The sequence below is a fragment of the Aspergillus viridinutans genome (assembly GCF_018404265.1).
Source record: "Aspergillus viridinutans IFM 47045 DNA, scaffold_2, whole genome shotgun sequence".
Lineage (NCBI taxonomy): Eukaryota > Fungi > Ascomycota > Eurotiomycetes > Eurotiales > Aspergillaceae > Aspergillus > Aspergillus viridinutans.
In genome coordinates this window covers 4417468-4435474 of record NW_025091218.1, presented here as the reverse complement: position 1 = coordinate 4435474, position 18007 = coordinate 4417468, and the positions used below count along the sequence as shown (strand labels likewise).

The 18007-nt window shown below is 51.3% G+C and overlaps 9 protein-coding genes across 9 annotated transcripts; 5 read left to right on the top strand and 4 right to left on the bottom strand.

The window, feature by feature from the left end:
- Window positions 1-895: 895 nt before the first annotated feature.
- On the bottom strand, window positions 896-2467 carry Aspvir_004965 (flavin monoamine oxidase family protein; the record flags this gene model as incomplete). Its single annotated transcript, XM_043268186.1, has 1 exon — window positions 896-2467. One exon carries the CDS (start codon window positions 2465-2467, stop codon window positions 896-898), a length of 1572 nt encoding a protein of 523 aa, XP_043124121.1.
- Window positions 2468-3416: 949 nt separating this feature from the next.
- On the top strand, window positions 3417-4763 carry Aspvir_004964 (MFS transporter; the record flags this gene model as incomplete). Its single annotated transcript, XM_043268185.1, has 1 exon — window positions 3417-4763. The coding sequence occupies one exon, from the start codon at window positions 3417-3419 to the stop codon at window positions 4761-4763; it is 1347 nt and encodes a 448-aa protein (XP_043124120.1).
- An 89-nt stretch (window positions 4764-4852) lies between these two features.
- Window positions 4853-5903, top strand: Aspvir_004963 (isopenicillin N synthase family dioxygenase; the record flags this gene model as incomplete). The annotated part of the gene is made up of 2 exons (XM_043268184.1): window positions 4853-5069; window positions 5119-5903. 2 exons carry the CDS (start codon window positions 4853-4855, stop codon window positions 5901-5903), a joined length of 1002 nt encoding a protein of 333 aa, XP_043124119.1.
- A 508-nt stretch (window positions 5904-6411) lies between these two features.
- Aspvir_004962 (uncharacterized protein) lies at window positions 6412-6855 on the bottom strand (the record flags this gene model as incomplete). Its single annotated transcript, XM_043268183.1, has 1 exon — window positions 6412-6855. One exon carries the CDS (start codon window positions 6853-6855, stop codon window positions 6412-6414), a length of 444 nt encoding a protein of 147 aa, XP_043124118.1.
- A 798-nt stretch (window positions 6856-7653) lies between these two features.
- Window positions 7654-11643, bottom strand: Aspvir_004961 (CHAT domain-containing protein; the record flags this gene model as incomplete). The annotated part of the gene is made up of 1 exon (XM_043268182.1): window positions 7654-11643. One exon carries the CDS (start codon window positions 11641-11643, stop codon window positions 7654-7656), a length of 3990 nt encoding a protein of 1329 aa, XP_043124117.1.
- Window positions 11644-12004: 361 nt separating this feature from the next.
- Window positions 12005-13045, top strand: Aspvir_004960 (uncharacterized protein; the record flags this gene model as incomplete). The annotated part of the gene is made up of 3 exons (XM_043268181.1): window positions 12005-12141; window positions 12192-12377; window positions 12430-13045. 3 exons carry the CDS (start codon window positions 12005-12007, stop codon window positions 13043-13045), a joined length of 939 nt encoding a protein of 312 aa, XP_043124116.1.
- Window positions 13046-13465: 420 nt separating this feature from the next.
- Aspvir_004959 (N-terminal protein methyltransferase) lies at window positions 13466-14218 on the top strand (the record flags this gene model as incomplete). Its single annotated transcript, XM_043268180.1, has 1 exon — window positions 13466-14218. The coding sequence occupies one exon, from the start codon at window positions 13466-13468 to the stop codon at window positions 14216-14218; it is 753 nt and encodes a 250-aa protein (XP_043124115.1).
- A 649-nt stretch (window positions 14219-14867) lies between these two features.
- On the top strand, window positions 14868-16422 carry Aspvir_004958 (SET domain-containing protein; the record flags this gene model as incomplete). The annotated part of the gene is made up of 6 exons (XM_043268179.1): window positions 14868-15005; window positions 15069-15647; window positions 15706-15763; window positions 15814-15876; window positions 15924-16035; window positions 16086-16422. 6 exons carry the CDS (start codon window positions 14868-14870, stop codon window positions 16420-16422), a joined length of 1287 nt encoding a protein of 428 aa, XP_043124114.1.
- Window positions 16423-16545: 123 nt separating this feature from the next.
- On the bottom strand, window positions 16546-17684 carry Aspvir_004957 (uncharacterized protein; the record flags this gene model as incomplete). The annotated part of the gene is made up of 3 exons (XM_043268178.1): window positions 16546-16748; window positions 16805-17489; window positions 17559-17684. 3 exons carry the CDS (start codon window positions 17682-17684, stop codon window positions 16546-16548), a joined length of 1014 nt encoding a protein of 337 aa, XP_043124113.1.
- Window positions 17685-18007: the final 323 nt, after the last annotated feature.

Sequence of the window (18007 nt, the reverse complement as noted above, 5' to 3'; positions counted from 1 at the left end):
CGCACCGAAGGACCATCCAACTAAATCAGATGAGGCCAGTGCGATCACTCATAATCCAAACTGGAATTATTCACTTTTCGACTGCTGCTCACCAGGCTCACTCTGTGCGTGTCCATACACATCCTCTCTCATGCTGCAAGCTAACTTGCGATCAAAGGCTTCACAAGCTGCTGTCTTCCATGTCTTACATTTGGCAAAACCCAGGCCAGAGTGCGGGATCCTACGCTACAAAACTATAGTAGTATCAACTCGGAGGTAGGTACACCCCACTAGTACAAATGGCTTACTAGGCTAACCCTCGGATATTGCCATTGGATCATTCAAACGATTCGGCGGAGCGAGATGCGCCAGAAGCATGGCATTGAGGGTTCCTGTCCTGGAGACTGCTGTGTCACCTTCTGGTGTGGGTGCTGTGCATTGATCCAGGAGGAGGAGGAGATGGGGTTGCGGACGAGACCTGAGCTTACTGGCTATCAGAGTACAGCGCAGATCGCGTATCCTTCTTAACCATGGGCGTTTATTTAGTTGGGCATGTTCTGCTCCTTTGACTTGTTTTCAATCTGGCCTCTGGCATTATGGCAGACGCCAGCTGTTTTCCTTGTATCAATTTTCGTTCTCATACTTTCTTTTGTCATAATCGTTGATGTATATTACCTGGGCAAGAGACGGATATCTGTTGTTATTCCTACTGTATAGAAGTGACACCTCTATAATAGTAGAGACAATGAATGTTGTAATAAAAGCCAGCAAGTCAAAGACAGCCTGATTACGCACGCATGGTGCATCAAGGCCGACGATGCGCTGGCCGAGTACTGAGCAACCATACACCATGCTCTTGATCTTAGCATTATTTACATTTAGAACATGCTCCTCTACCTGTCATTGTTAGATCAACCTATGTCCTCGAACAAATCGCCGTCGGCCTCCCACTCTTGGCCATCCATGCACTCTCGAAATCCTCCACGTACTGCACATTATTATGCAGCGGAATGGAATAACTGCATCTCTTCCGCCCACAGGGACGCTGCACGTTGACGCCCCCCTTCTTCACCCGGGCGTACTCCTCGCCCAACGACCGGATCTCGCTAATCCCCAACATCTCGCCCACCGTCTGGATCGCCGAGTCCACCGCCCCCGCGATCCAGGTATGATGGCGACTCAAATGCTCACCGACAAAATAGACACTGCCCTCTGCGCGGCGGGAGGCCTCATAAAACCGGCTGAATTGCCCAGGGAGAAACATTGCATCCCCCGTGGCAGACTGCTGGTTCCAGCACACGTCAAACGCGTCGATGAATTCGTCGGAGATGTTGACACCGGTGTCTGCGTAGAACCTCTGGAGATCGTGTAACACAAGAGACACGCGCTGGTCCCGAGGGAGAGAGGCCATCCGGTAGGCATCGTTCATCCAGCAGTAGAGCAGCAGCACGCCGGACCCCGGGCTTCCAATATCATTGGACGGATACACAATCCAGCGGAAGCGGAGGTCCGTCACGCTCTGTCCGCCGAGACAAGGGGTGAGAAGCTTCTCCCAGAAGCGGGTCCGGAAGTGTAGGCCGATCTTGTAGAGGGGTTCGTAGTGCATCGCGCGCAGGGCCTGCTCTTTCATGAAGGACCAGGTAGGGCGCTTGAGGATGCTGTGCAGGGCGGCCGGGGGGATCGCCACGACGACCTTGTCAAACGTGGCAGAGTGTGCACCGCTAGACAGCGTGATGGTTCCGCCTGGGTTTTCCTTGATCGAATCGACCCGCGCGTTGAGATGGATGTGCTCCCGGCCGATGAGGTTAGCTGCGCTCTCAGTGAGACGCGACATGCCCCCGCGGACCGTGCTCCAGTCTCGGGTATGGAAGTCAAGATTCTGCATCATGATCTCCGTGCAACTCAGATCGTACTGATTTGTCTGGCTGTTGATCAGCTCGACAAAGTCGATCACCTCGTGCGGCCACCCAACTACGAAGCGCAGGTACGTCCGGAACGACATCTCGTCCAGCTGCATCACCTGTGCAAACCCGGTCTGGAAGTCCTTGTGAAGCAGGCTCAGCCACGGGGTGACCGCCTCGCCCAGCAGCTGTCGTGCGGATTTCCCCCGATACTCCGCCGGCAGGCCACACTCGGCTGCGAGGGTGGAATCGTCAACATTCACCTTGCGGTTGCGGATGAAGGCGATGTTGCTGCGCTGTTCAAGGACGTATGGGATGAGTTCAATCTTGTCTTCGTGGCGACCGTGGGTGTTGAGGTAGCGGATGAACTGGTACACACGCGAATGCAGGGTCGAGCGGGGGATGCGCATCGCCCCGGCTTCAAAGTAGACATCTTCATTGTTGTTGAGGGGTTGGAAACGATGGGTGCAGATGCGTCCGCCAATGCGGGAACTGGCTTCGTAAAGAGTGACTCGGTGGCCTTCTCGTTGGAGAAGAAGTGCCGTATATAGACCGGATACACCGGCGCCGACGATGCCTATTTCCATGCTGGAATGGAGGAAGTGAGTACAGGGGAACAGAGGAGAGAGAACACATCGATCCCCTCAAGGTGAAGTAGTGACTAGTAGATCACCACACATCCATCACGTCACTTTCATTGTAAGGAGATATACCCTGGATCCAGTGTGACTATTACTTCTTTTGGATAGTACTCGGCCACTCCGAGCCATGCAGCATGGGTGAGATTATTCTTTTATATGAATGGTAGATGCATTAATTTGCTTGATTATGGCTAACAAAAGTTCCGAAAGTTATTCAATGAAGGATCAGCCAAAACCCTGCTTCTTACCTTGTCCGTGAAAGAAACCTAGCCAATCCAGGGTCACTGCAGATGATTCATAGGACACTATTATTTGCTCATGGCAGGGATGGGATTCCTACGGCTATCCGAACATGGTAATTGTGGGGTTAATCACCATTAATAATCACTCAATAGGTAACAAAGAAGACAAAGAATTGCTCCCTTTCTTTATAGCCCCCAACCTGGCGGTAGGCATGTAGAGTAGTTAGCTTAGACCTTGACTACTTGTACCTTTGCAGCATCACCATCCCTGATCCAGGATTCCAGGGTTTGATCAATCGGCGCTCCTATATTCACTTTGAGGGAAAGCATCTCATGCACCCCCGACGGAGGGCAGATCACGTCATCAATCCCTGTTGTCCACATCAACAGAACAGACATTAAACACGCCTCAACCCGCCGTTCTCGACCAGTTTGTCCGTTCATCCATCGTAGCCATGAACACGGCAAACTTTCTCCCGCAGCAAGCAGACATCGAAGCAAAAGAACCCATTCCCACGGACCGACCCGTTCAGCTGGAGGAACAAGAAAACCCTAGATGCTGGTCTGCGGGGAAGAAATGCAAGTAAGATTCTGACGTCTTCGTGACCTAGACTGACGCCGAGACAGGGATCTGCACCTGGATTCTCGTGTTGATGACTGCGACGATTGCCTTCTGCTCGAGCATCTACACGGCCGCCATTCCGTCCATCTCACATGCGTACGGCTGCTCGTCAACCGTTGCGACGCTGGGCATCACCACCTTCCTATTAGGTTTCGCATCCGGGCCCCTGCTGTTTGCACCGCTCTCTGAGGTCTGGTACGTACAGGCATTGCAATCCTTCGGCTTCTGCAGGGGAAACAAACTGACGCAATCGGCCAGGGGTCGCAATACGATCTTCCGGCTTGTGCTGGGGCTCTTCGTCCTTTTCCAGATTGGATGTGCGCTGGCCCCCAACGTGGCGTCGATGATCGTTTTTCGCTTCTTTTCCGGCTTTTTTGGATCTCCAACCGTGACCAACTCCGGCGGATCCATCACCGATATCTGGCCCCAGGACAATCGCTCCGTGCCGCTGGCCCTCTTCTCCGCGGCTAGCTTCCTGGGGCCCGTCATTGCACCCACAGTGGGTGGTTTCATCTGCCAGTACACGTCGTGGAGGTGGAATTTCTGGGTGGTGCTGATCCTCAGTGGTCTCTGCTACGTTGCCATGACGGTGTTTCTTCCCGAGACATATCCCCCCAAGCTGCTGATGGACAAAAGACGATGCATGCCGGGCTATTCCGCAGCCAATCAACCCCCGGTCAAAAAGATGCTATACACGACGCTCACGCGGCCCTGGCTGATGCTCTTCACGGAGCCGATCCTCTTCTTGCTGTCCCTGTACATGGCGCTTGTCTACGGTATCCTCTACCTTGATTTCACGGCCTATCCTGTCGTCTACCGTGAAACACGCGGCTGGTCCGCCGGCATTGCAGGACTTTCCTTTTTGGGGATCTGCGTCGGCATGGCCCTCGCCACGCTGATCTCGCCATATGTCAATCGAATCCATGGCATCTACGTCCGGCGCCTGGGAGGTCCTCAGCCGGAGGCTCGCCTCCCACACTTGATCGTCATTTCCTGGCTAATCCCCATCAGCTTGTTCTGGTTTGCCTGGACGGTGACCCCGCCCACACATTGGATCTCCGGCATCGTCGCCGGTGTGCCCTTTGGGTTTGGCCTCATCCTTCTCTTCCTGGGGATCACGTCATATCTGACAGACTGCTACGGCTCGTTTGGGGCGAGTGCTCTGGCAGCCAATGCAGTGCTGCGTTCCCTGTTTGGAGCTGTGTTTCCCCTCTTTTCGACGGATTTGTATCATTCCCTGGGGACGTCATGGGCAACGAGCCTGCTGGCATTTGTGGCTCTGGCGATGGCGCCATTGCCTTGGGTGTTTTACCGGTTTGGACCCCAAATCAGATTGCGGAGCAAGTATCATCTGAAGACGAGGGAGTATGATGAATAGATATATAAACGGCGAGACGTTCTCTTCAATCGCTCCAGATCAATCCATCACCGTGTAGCTTCAAAGCATCAAGAGTTCTAGCAGACATCATGCCATCTCCTCCAATTGTTGACTTTAGCGATTTCCTCTCTGGTGATCCAGAGCGCAAGAAGAAGTGCACCGACGCCATTGGACATGCCTGCCGCACACTGGGATTCTTTCAGATCACCAACCATCCAATCCCACTGAGCCTGCAGAAGGAAATGTTCAAGCTATCCAAGGAGTTCTTTGCCCTTCCCCTGGAGGAAAAGATGAAACTAGACAAATGTATCCCCTCCCCTCCCCTCAAACAAACAAACGCAACTAATATCCTCAGCCCAAAACGACCACAACCGCGGCTACGAAGTCATGTACGGTCAGATGATCGAAAAGGACACCAAGCCCGATCTGAAAGAAGGTTACTACGTCGCCCAGGACTTGCCCCCGGACCATCCTCAAGTCCTCTCCAAGAAGTTCGCCCACGGACCCAACCTCTGGCCCGAGTCGCTGGGACCGCACTTCCGGGACACCTGCATGGACTACCTCAACCAAGTGACTGCCCTCACCGAGAAAGTCCTGCAAGCCATCGCCGTGTCCCTGGGCTACGACGAGTCCTACTTCGACGAGTTCTGCACGGAGCCCATGGCTTTTTACAAGCTGCTGCATTACCCGCCCCAGCCGGCCGACGCCGACCCGCTGCAGCGCGGTATCGGCGCCCACCGCGACTTTGGCGTCATCACACTCCTGCTGCAGGGCGATGTCCCCGGGCTGGAGGTGTGGGATGACGAGACGCAGTCGTATTACCCTGCGCCGCCGGTCGAAGGCGCGTATGTCGTGAACCTGGGCAATCTGTTCCAGCAGTGGACCAACGACGAGTACCTGTCCAACGTGCACCGGGTGATCAACCGGTCGAATGTAGACCGGTACTCCATCCCGTTCAACTACAATGGGAATCCGGACTTTGTGATCCGGTGCATTGAGTCGTGTCGCGCGAAGCCGGAAGATGAAAAGTATGCGCCTATCTCGGTGGATGATTACGTGCGGCAGAAGTATAAGGATGTCTATGGGCGCGTGGGCATCTATTCGGTTCCTGAGCGGGCCAAGGCACAGGCAGTGGCTTGATCATTCATTTATGCAGCGCTAGCTCAAGGTGCTATGTTTTTATCATGCCAAAGCGCAATTGCCAATAGGATTTCTCTCTTTTGGACTGCTGCAATCACTGCAACTGTCATTTTATCTATGTTGAAAGTCAGCTCTGTCATTTCTCAAAGACTTCGATACTACAGGGGCCCCTTGCGAAAGGATTTTGGTTGCATAGTATTACAAAATGAAACTGTACAGATCACGGGTTATACGCCTTATACACTTGCTATGCACCCTTTGCACCCTCAACGCTCTGCACGAGACTAAACAAGACAGTAAATACAATAGCAGACCATATAGCATACCACTGGTCCCCCTTCCGTCTATCATTCCACCACTGCGTCATGGTCGATGGCCTGGTGTCATCGAGCCCGGTTATAAGAATGACAAGCCGATCATGCCAATACCTAGAAGGAGCATTCGGGAAGCATAGATGTGCTTCTATGTATCCTCAGAATCACCCACCATGAAATACAGAATCGTTTTATCAACATTCCTCAACCGAAGATGCTAGGAATCGAGGATCCTTGACATGGGGAGCATAGTCCCAGTCCCCAAGGCGAATCTCGAGCGGACATTTCTGTAGAACGCTAGATTCTTCGACAATGGTGACAGCTTTCTTCCGGGACTCGCGGTGTTTACATGAAAACATGATATAGGGGACGGCGGTCAACTGGGTTTCACCAATCATATAAATGTCGAACAGGATGAAACTCGAGCTTGGCACTTCAACAGACCGCTCTTCAAACAACTGTTTGATCTCTGGTTTCACTCGTTCAAAGGCCTCTTTGGCAGGCCCCTCGGCCTCCCAGCACTTATTCTTGCCTTCCATGTCACTGAGAAACTTCCCAATGGACAGCTCTGGGTCTGGCCATCGTAGCGTCCGTATTTGAAACAGGCTTAGAATCGCTTTAATTTTCGAGTTATTCATGACGTCAGTGATATAGGACATAGCCGAAGAACCTGTCGTAGAACTAAAAAGACTGAGGGGATGAGTCAACTCGACTTTGATATTGTATTTCTGCTCCTGAACAGGAGAAGAGCAGAAGGGCAGAAGCGAATCGCGGGAGGAAATAACAAATCTCATACAGACGGACACGTAGCCATCGATGCGCCTTGGGCGTTGCAGCTGTCAGCCGTGCATGCTGCAGGAGACAATTGTCGCTGCTTTTCGGGGCAATACTATTGGATATAACAGCTGGACTTGCGCCGTACCTACTTCCAGTACCATCCTAATGACTACATTTTTGCATTTCAGTATCACAGAAGCCTCTTGTCTATCATTGTCCATACATATATTGTTGACATTGCCAAACCGCATGTACTATAGTCAAGCCTTCGACTTCAAGAAATGTTATATTTTATCTGTTCAAAGACTCGTCCTCACATACTTGAGATTGCCTTCATGTAATTAGTTTAATGAAGACCTAAAGACGACGTGCAATGTACGAGTTGCGCAATGTGTATAAACCCTATTTACTGCTAATATATAGGTACCGTAGACAGCATGATAACATAAGTTATCGAGGCATAAGAAGTGCATGTTTTGAAGTCATAAGCTCAGAAGGGAAACGAAAGCATCAGAATTCCCGTGTTCATCCAATAAGCGAAGCAACATCGTGCGTGAGTTCGTAGTATCTCAGGCTGGACTCTCCTTGAGAATCGTCGATTCGGTCGACATCAAGTCTTGAGAGATCAAGGACACGATAATCGTCGCACATTATCAAGCTTATTGCGTCGCAAACCGCAAGCTGCCATATCCCATAAGGACAAAAGGTGCCCAGAAGAACGGACTAGACCAGTCCAGCTGATGCAAGATCATTTTTGTCGTCCAGATCATATACTCCGCATCTGGCACAAAGTCTTTAGGGCCGCGAGAGTCATCGTCGCTTGAAGGTGAGGTCTGCATCAGCTGATCGAGGTAATCGGCCGCGCGCTCGCTGTCGAACTGGCCTATTTCTATCTGCGCCTGTCGAAGGATGTATGCTACTGGCATCGAAGGTGCTTTTCTCAACGTTCGATAAAACAGTGTCATCAGCAGCATTGAGGCAAAATCGCTGACTTTACGGAGGGTCCCGATATACGCCTGACAGCCGGTACTAAGGATGACGTGAGAGAATCCCAGTACCTCGCTGCCTGTGGTCGCTCGACCCAACCCGCTTAGGCATGCCGCGAAGACGAGAAGATTGACGTTGGATTTTATTGTGGACATGTCAAGGACACGAAAGTCTTCCCCGATCGAGATAGACGACAAAAGAGGGTTGCGATAGTCAACGTCGCCATGAGTGCCAATGTGAAGGATGGCGGAGCTGCCCTCGACATACTTGCGGAATTCGGCTCGCGTCACATTCGTTGCATCAACTGGCCACGTTGAGAATGTTCTCGCAATGTTCACCGCTTCAATTCCCGCCAAGTGCAGATTAGCCTCTTGTTTGTCTCTCATGGTACTGAGTGCTTCCGCGGAGGGAGACCGGGCAAAAACCGACACGGTGGGAGCAGCCGACCGAGACTCGCGTTGAGAAACATGATACAGGACCGTGAGACTAGGGATTTGTGACACTGCGAAGCGTGCCATGAGGGGCTGGCCATCCAAAACAAGTGCCGAAAAGTGAAACGCGGTCAACGGATCAGAGGTAGAGAAGATTACATGCTTCTTTTGCCTGATTGTTTCCTTGAACGGATCGACCAGAAGCCTGGAGATTTGCCGGGCATATTCACTGAACAACTCCTTCCTCTCCTCCTCTTTATCGCCCAAATATCCAGTCATCTCTGTCAAGACCTTCATCATCTGCATAACAGGCTTCCGGATGTCGACGCTGCGAGTGCAATCTTGGTATATGTTCTGAATTCCATCGCAGGTGACGGCAAAGGCAATGAAGCCCTGGTAGCCGAACGTTGCTTCTATCACCACTGCGTCTTCAGCGATGCTTCGATACAGTAACTTCGGTGCTACAATCGAATTCGCCATATCAATGAAAGAGCTGGCCGTAGCAGAAACTTCACTAGCTTCCATGTGGCTAATCTGCATCCGAAGGTCGCCGATCTCCTCTTCTTGCTCAGATGTTCGATGCCTCAAAGCGAGTAGCGTCCTCAGTAGCCTGCGTTTATGGATCAGTTCTAATACCGGAGCCGATGGATTATGTTCATCTTTGTCATGAGCAACCTGTGTCTTTAGGGCTTCAAGCACGGCACGGGCTCTGCTTTCTTCTAGGAACAGCAGAGCATGTTCCTCCCACGACAGGTCGTCCGGATGGCCGTGATCAAGTCTTTGCAGCATTTGTAATGAAACCCTTGCATCGGCGCACTTGAGGCAAGCTCGTGCAAGATTGAGGTATACCTCCACCATCCATCCTGGACTGAATGTCCCAACTCGAGCGTCAACATCCGTAGTCTGTTGACGCCGAAGTTCAATCAGCTGACGGGCTTCGAGCAAACTGCGAAGAGCGACCTCCGAGGGACCATTATACAGCATGGTCGCGCCATAGTAGCTCAGACGAAAGGAAAGGTCGATGACATTATCATCCCTTGATTCATAGAAGGTTGGTGAGATTTGCTGGATGATGTGAACAACGCGATAGGCCCTCTCCTCGTCCCGGGACAGCAGACAGAACATAAGCGCGTTGTCTGTAACTCCGGAAAAGGTAGATTTGACTCCGATGCCCTGCTGATAATCCTCCAGGTTACCTTGAAAGAGCGCATTATCGTCCATGGTATCGAGGATCATCCGTGCCGAAGTCTGATCTCCAACGCTCCTGCAAAATAAGAGACGATAGCCATCCCGGGCATAAGATGACTCCATGTTCTTTGTCTCATCCATGAAGCGACGGTATACTGCCTCGGCCCTCACGATGTCACCTTTGGCAAGCCATCCTTGAAACTCGAATTGCGCATCGCGAAACCTGGCAGCCATAGCATCCTCCACAACCCTTCTTTGCCACAAACCTTTCGACCTGGTTTTGGAGCAGGATAACTCGGGGGAGACGCTCTGGAAATCCAATCCTTTTTCCATTCGCTCTCTCATTTCTCGAAAGCTTTCATCGTCCTCCATTATTCCTGCAAACTTCGACTGCCACGCGTGCGCCAGCTGCGGATCTTCCAGACGCAAGTACATCGTACTTACCATTGACCCAAAGCTCGAAAGGGCTGTGAATTTGCTGATCTGAATGAGAAGTCGATCTGCCTCTCCCGAATTGGTATCCGGTGTATTCTCGGCCAGGACGTCGTAATATTGACGGACTCTATCAACCATTCCTACGGCCTTATCCACCAGGATTTTGAGCGCGGCCAGGTTGAACATTTCTCCTTGTACCCAAGCGCGAGAGACAACCGACTGAAACATTGGTAGGACATCGTCAATACTCTCGAAGATCTCATAGGCACATTCCCATGCCACGAGGGCATTATCCATTCTGGCGAACGTGCACCATTCCTGGCGGGCGAAGCGGAATATGAGGAGTCCAAGACAGTGGCCCACAGACTGGTTCTTTGCTTGCACTGCCCATATTCCGATGCCCCTTGCGGTCCGCTTGACATTCCGGTTATCTCCGCTGGTGATATCGAGCAGGATCTGGTGGGCCGTTACAATCTGGCAATTGACTTCATCTTTCCCGAAGAGCTGTTTTGACTGTTCTAATTTTGCACGGGCATCGTGTATGACGGTGGATCGACTTGAATCGGTTGGTTTAAGTCGCCGCGCCGCGATATGAAGGCAACACGCTTGCCGCAGCAGAACCGCTGCTTGACCTCTCCTACAGTTGGCTCTCCCGAACAGCTCCAAAGCGGCTTCATAACATTCCTTGACTTGAGAGGAGTACTGATCCTTCAGCTCAAGCTCAACAGGATCCCATAGACTGTCCTCCCCGATGGCCGTGCTGGCGTCAACAAGGACCAAGTTCAATGCCAAGGGACTGGTGAACGATGGACCTAGGAGACCATCTCCTTTCATCATTTGACAATTGGCCGCTCCCGCAAAATCTTCCTGGCAGTGATATATATTATATAGGTCGTTCAGCGCAGTCGTCCAGTCCGATGATTGAGACGCGATGCGCAATTCCACAAGCAACCGAGAGAGATAAGCTGCGATCCACATCTCGCCGACCTGTTCAGCACTTTCACGGCACTTAATCAAGCTGGCAGCATGCTGCGCAATTATAGCATTTGGATCTGCGCTGGGATTATGGAAGAAACCACCGGGAAATAGAGGATCAAGCTCAGCATTCAGCTTTCTGGCCAGGATGGGGAACAACATGACCGCGCATAGAATCTGACATAAAGCCTTATCTCGAACGGAGCCGGTTTCGAAATACGTCCGAACTCTTTCCATGAATCTAGCGCTCATTTCATTAGGGCCTGAGATATCGCTAAACATGGCGATGTTCGTGGGTTTTCCTCGCTCGTGGTAAAATCGGAGGGTTGGCGGGTATTGGCGCGTATAGTCCGCCAACAGCATGTAGATGGTATACCGCAAGCCCCATTCTGCCGGCAGAGTGTCGAGCAAAGCGTGCAAATTTCCCAAGGTCCGATATGCTTCTGCTAAATTACCGGTGATGATGGAATAAATTGCGAGACGACGGAGGTACTCTGCCTTAATCTGCGGTTCGGCCGCGGAATGATCGGGACGACTTCGCTGCAGTTCCTGCCAGGCAGCATCCAGGTCGCCCCGGTACTCTTCCGGAAATAGCGATCCTCCACATATATTCAAAAATTGATCAAACCTCATTATAGAAACGGACACATCACAATGGCATTGTCAGGGTGCAGGCGCGGGACGGCGGCGGTGCTTATAAGTGCCCATTTCGTCAAGCGCTACTACATCGGGACGAAGGCGAGACGCCGTCTCAGCCACCACAGCAATCCCAACCAGTAGATGATGATTAACCCCCACACCCGGTAGGCGACAAGATTTGATGAAAAATTGGTCTGGCTCAGACGTCTCCATTGAAATTTCGGTCCGTCCCGCGTGTCGAATCTGTAATCGCTGGGCGCTTAAGGCATCGAAGGTCGGTTGGCAGTGCTAATGGGAGATTATTTAAACACCATTTGTGATTTCAAACACTCCAACGACGATATTGGATGTCAGGATGGATGCTAGTGATGACTCCTCGTTCTATCTGTACGGTATGGGCGAGAGGCCCGAGGCCCTTACCCTTGGGTCGTTGGTCCTGGAAAGATACTGGGAACCACTGGTTGCAAGACATTATACCCACGAGTTACTGAGGTTGGTGCCCATTCCCTGCGGTTAAATTATCGCTTTAACTTCTTTGATAGCCACGAAGCACTCCAGGAGTACGCCTACGTCAGCAATGTCTCCAACGTGGTCTTCCACGGACGCTCTTGTCTGACACCTGCCGTCAGCCTCAGCGGCGGGGATATCATCGACCTCACTCTCGCGTGGAATAAGGACTCCGAGCGCATCGTGGTAGCAAAGAAGGGAGCGCGAATAATCCTGAAGGAGTAGGTTTTATGACCCCTTCCACAGCTCACTACGCATCCTCACATGGCACAGTCCTGAAGAATTTCTGGCAACATCAGTCCTCAGCAATCCCAAGGCGCAGGAGAAGCTCAAACTATGGCTTTCAGCCGCTCGGAGCGCCTACGTCCTGAACTTCAAGTTCGCACGTCGGCCAAAGGTCTGGATGCTGACTGGACTTTATCTCCTCGAAGACGCACGTACAATGGTCTCTCGCCATAGCTCCAGTAAGATATCCGCAGGTGTTTCCGGTTCCCTCCTCGGTGCGCTATCAAGCGTACCTGTGGGCGGGTCTTTGAGTCTCGGCGAGGGTAGCTCCTGGCAGATGACTACGGAACTGACCGAGCAGCATGTTTGGGCTGCTCAGTACCGCTTACTAGATGCTCGTTTTGTCAAGGTGGGCAAGAGAGGTGCGGAGAATGTGAAGCTGCCACTTTCGATGGGGTTGTATCGTGATGTCTTGTCCGTGAACACCGTTAGAGGTGAAGGAACCGACGAAGTCGAATTAGAATTGAAGGCCGAGAAGGAGACCGATGACGAATCCGGCCAGGACGTGGAGGATCAAGATAGTGAGGAGCTGAAGGGGTATGAGAAGCGATTAGAGGAGGCCATCTCTGTTTTTGAGAAGGCCCCGCCGCATTTTTTCAAATGATATATGCACAGCCAGATCATATATGAACCTCTTCTATACTCCCATCGTCGTTTCAGATATTTAGGTAAAGTGCGATCAGGGATAGTTCGAACAAGCTTTCCCTTGCTGATCGACCAAGATTTGTGGAGAAATTATATATCTTCCGTAGCAGATTGTCCGCAATCTCAAGTCTCAACCCATACGTAGCACTAGTGTTCGGACTCAGAGGGAACACCGCCCATGTAACTCGGACAAGTCTGATACAAGCAAGTATCTAGAATACCAGCAGGAATTTTCCACCGAGATCGAACGCACAGGTTGGACCGTTGATTTATCGCCTGCAGTGGTGATAATCACGTGATTGATAACCCCCCACCACCAATTTTGTTTTCTCAGTCGGCCAAGTCGAGACATTCGAACAATTACACCAATTGACCAATAATGTCGTTATCTACAGCATCAGCAAAGCCTGCAGGCTCAAAGGAACAGCCTGAACCAACGCCAGATTCCAAGATCGATCACGCAGCGTCGCTGAAGTATTGGAACGATGTCCCTGCTACCTCCAACGGCATGCTGGCCATGCTCGGCGATTATCCGTGGTATTCCCGCATCGACTTACGAGGATCGAGGGCCTTTCTGGCCAAAGTGCGTCGGCTTCTACCGTCCTGCAGCACAGAAGGCAAGCTCAAACTGGGGGTGGACTGTGGTGCAGGAGTCGGACGGATAACGGAAGGGTTCCTCAGCCAGGTCTGTGAGGTTGTGGATGTGGTGGAACCGGTCGCGAAATTCACCGAGGTCGTGCGCAACAGCTCCTTGAAGAAGGATGGTATCGTCGGGGATATCTACACTGTTGGGCTTGAGAACTGGAATCCGGAGAAGAAATACGATTTGATCTGGACGCAGTGGTGCGTGGGACATTTGACGGATGCGCAATTGCTTGAATATGTGAAGCGGTGCCGGGCTGCTTTGACGGAGACTGGTATTATGGTGGTCAAGGAGAATCAATCTACGGATATCAATGGGGAGGACATGTTCGATGAGGTGGACAGCAGCGTCACCAGGACCGACGAGAAGTTCAGGAAGATCTTCAAGGAAGCTGGAATGACTGTCTTCCTCTCGGAGATTCAGACGGGGTTCCCGAAGAACTTTAGGCTCTTACCGGTCCGATCTTACGCGTTACGACCCAATAGCTGAGCCCTTCAGTGAAATCGTCTTTAACTTCAAACATGCTGCCGTTGAAGCTCGCCCTTTCCACTTGCTCGCAACTTGGGACATCCGGAAGATCGCTTCGAACACAATTTCAAGTAATACGGTTCGGTCTCGCATGTGGTGGAGAATGAGACTACGACCGTGTTGTACGACCCCCAAGGTTGTTACTGTCAATCCGGCCAGTAAGCACCTACCATACCCGGACTGTCTACAATGGGGTTGATCAACATCTCTGTTGACGATACTCAAATACCAATCTTCCGTTATGATTGTGATATACAGAGGCATCCAGCAATGTTCAACCAGAGTCCTCCTCGGATCCCGCGGGGGGTTGAATCTGCGGAAGCTCGGATCGCATGAGAAAGGCGCGAGAAACTACCAATTGAGGCTATTAAGACTTGCTGATCCATCTTTGCATGACGATCAGATCTTAAATACGTTGCTGATATGAATGGACAACAAATTGTGTTCAGGAGTAGGTAACTCATGAGTAGACTATGCCGTGCCACAATTATAAGGCATCAAGAATCACGTGATGCGGCGCGTCGCGCGATATGTTCTGCTGTCGAAAGCAACTGCCAACAACAAACAACATGTAAATCGACGCCAACCCGTAGGGCATAATACTCGACAAATGGCAAACACAAAGCTAGGTAAACAGCATACAGACTTTATGCGATGGGCCAGGTCCCAAGGAGTCAAGATCAATGGCGTCACACCCGCGCACATACCAGGCCGTGGGTCGGGGATGATTGCGACCAGAAACATAGAGGTGCGTAGAGACGAGGCACTACACGTATAGCATGGATGGCTGACCTCCAGTAATCATGCTTAGGAGGGTGAGGTCATGATCACAGTCCCTTTGGATCTGATGATCACAATCGATTCCATCCCGGCCTCTTTCGTCAAACAGTTTCCTACTGGGACATCGATTCATGGGATCCTTGCCGCATTTCTGACAGAGGGAGATCATGAATTTCTGAAGAGATGGGATCTGTGGCGCAGAGTCTGGCCATCGCGCAAGGACTTTGAAGACAGTATGCCCATCCTGTGGCCGGAAAATTTACGGAGGTCGAACTCGGAGTTCCAGCAGACTCCCTGCGAGCGGCCCTTTCTCCTACCTCCCTCAGCTTCTGGGATTTGGAATTCATTTGAAACCAGTCAGAAAGGTAGAAATTCCGAGTCCAAGAGCCAGAACCTGCTCACGCAGCAGGAGAAGAGGCTTCAGGACGCATGGCGGAACGTACTCACCGTGTTCCCTAACATGGATTGGGATAAATTCTCCTTCCACTGGTTAATTCTGAACACAAGAAGCTTCTACTACGTCAAGCCCGGGCAAGAACCTCCTGAAGACTGGAATGACGCCATAGGTCTTGTGCCTTTTGCAGATTACTTCAACCATTCAGATGACGCTGTCAGTACACTCTACACCGCGGTGTCGCAAGTCTCGGCAAAGCTAATGCCGTGAGTAGGATTGCGGGGTTGTCTTTGATGGAGCCAAGTACACCTTTACTGCGTCTCGTCGATACGGTAGGACTATGCAAATGCCGTCAAAGTACGAATCTAACCCGATAGATTAGAAAAAGGAGAGGAGATCTTCATGAGCTACGGAGCTCATTCCAATGATTTTCTCTTCGTCGAGTGTAAGTACCCTTGTCGCAATGGGACTGGCACGGCTGACCTAAAACAGATGGATTTTTCCTCGATCAGAACGAGTCTGACGTTATATTTCTGGACTCTATCATCTCAAATACTCTTTCTGAAGCGGAAAGGGAAGAGCTCGCCTCTCAGCAAGGACTTGAGTAAGTGGCCGCCATATCCCCTGCGCAAGCCTGCTAACCAACAGGCGCAGAGACTACCAAGTGACGCCTTCTGGCGTCTGCCCTCGCACGATTAACGCTGCGTGTGTCAAGTATATGCCATCCAATGACTTTCGAAGTTACGTACAAGGCCGAGCAACTAGAGCATTCGACACACGGAAAACCTGGAACATTATCCGTGACTGGATTGAAATCTACCTCCGAGAGAGCAATACAACAATAGAGGCTCTTGAATCCTTAAGAGCTCAAAGCGAAGAGCAAGTTGGGCATCAGAACAAGGTAGCTTCACTTCGAAGCAGGTGGGAGCAGATCAGGGTGATGTGTCAGAACGCTTTGGATAAGATAAGCGCAACTCAGCTAGAGGCATGAATGAACATAGAACAAGCAAAGCTACATGGGTCGCCATCCATTTGTACTATGATACCACCAACACAAGGCAAACAATCAATAACCACAAAAAGGCCAATTGCAATACTCCTCTTCAAAACGAGGTCACTTTCGAGCATCCACACTGGCGACGTGGGCTACCAGATCCAGCACTCGACGACTGTATCCCCACTCATTGTCGTACCAGCTCACCAGCTTCACAAAATTGGAATTCAGCGAGATACCTGCCTTGATATCGAAGATGGACGAGTGTGGGTTCCCAATTATGTCCTTTGACACGATATCATCCTCGGTATAGGTCAGAACGCCTATAGCAGTTAGATACGCTTGAAACATTGGATACGAATGGAAAGACGAGTCCTACCCTTGAGAGGACCATGAGCAGCCTCCTTGATTGCAGCCACAATCTCCTCATACGTCGCACTCTTCTCAATCCGGCACGTCAAGTCGATGACCGAGACATCCGACGTTGGCACCCGCATAGACATGCCGGTGACCTTACCCTGCAGCTCCGGGATCACCTTACCAACCGCCTTCGCCGCACCGGTACTGCTAGGGATGATATTCTCCGCGGCTGCACGCCCACCCCGCCAGTCCTTGGACGAAGGCCCATCAACCAGCTTCTGCGTCGCAGTGTACGCATGGATAGCAGTCATCAGGCCCTCCACGAACCCGAACTTCTCATTGATAACCTTGACCAAGGGGGCGATGGCGTTAGTGGTGCACGATGCGTTAGACACCACGTCCGCCGTGCCGTCGTATTTCTCCTCGTTGACCCCCATCACGTACATGGGGGCATCAGCGGACGGGGCGGAGATGATGACTTTCTTGGCTCCTCCGCGAAGGTGCGCTTTGGCTTTGTCGATAGTTGTGAAGACGCCGGTAGACTCGATGATGTACTCGGCTCCTGTTTCGTGCCAGGGGATGCTGGCGGGATCTTTCTCGCCGTAGAACTTCACCTTACGCGCTTGGATGGTGAGGGAGTCTTCGTCTTGGAAGATCTCATGCTCGAAGCGGCCGTGGGTGGAATCATATTTAAGCATGTATTGCTATTGTTGAACATTATCTTGTTAATGGATCTCGTCGTAGAACGATTGGTCATGATGAATGCGACATACCGCATACTTGGGATCGATAAACGGGTCGTTGACAGCTACAACTTCGACATCGTCATGGGAGAAAGAGTTGCGAAAGACAATGCGACCAATTCGGCCGAAGCCGTTGATGCCAACTTTCACAGTCATCCTTGGTTATTTGAGTTGTTGGATAAACAGGAGCGATGATCTTGTTCGAGACTTGGGGGTTCGTATACCGGTGTAGTGCATTCATTTTATATCCTCTTCAGCTATCAGGTGACAGTACTTTATAATGCATTACTACTATTATTAGTATGGTCTAAAGGCGACATAACGTTATAGAGCATCAGCTCCTAACGAATGGGGCAGTTCGGTGAGCCCGCAATGTTGGCATCTTGGATAGGAGAGGTAACCGTTGACAAGAAGGATGCCGTTTCGCCAGTCATGGAACTACAAAAGACAAATTGATCATAATTCAAGGAACACGCAGT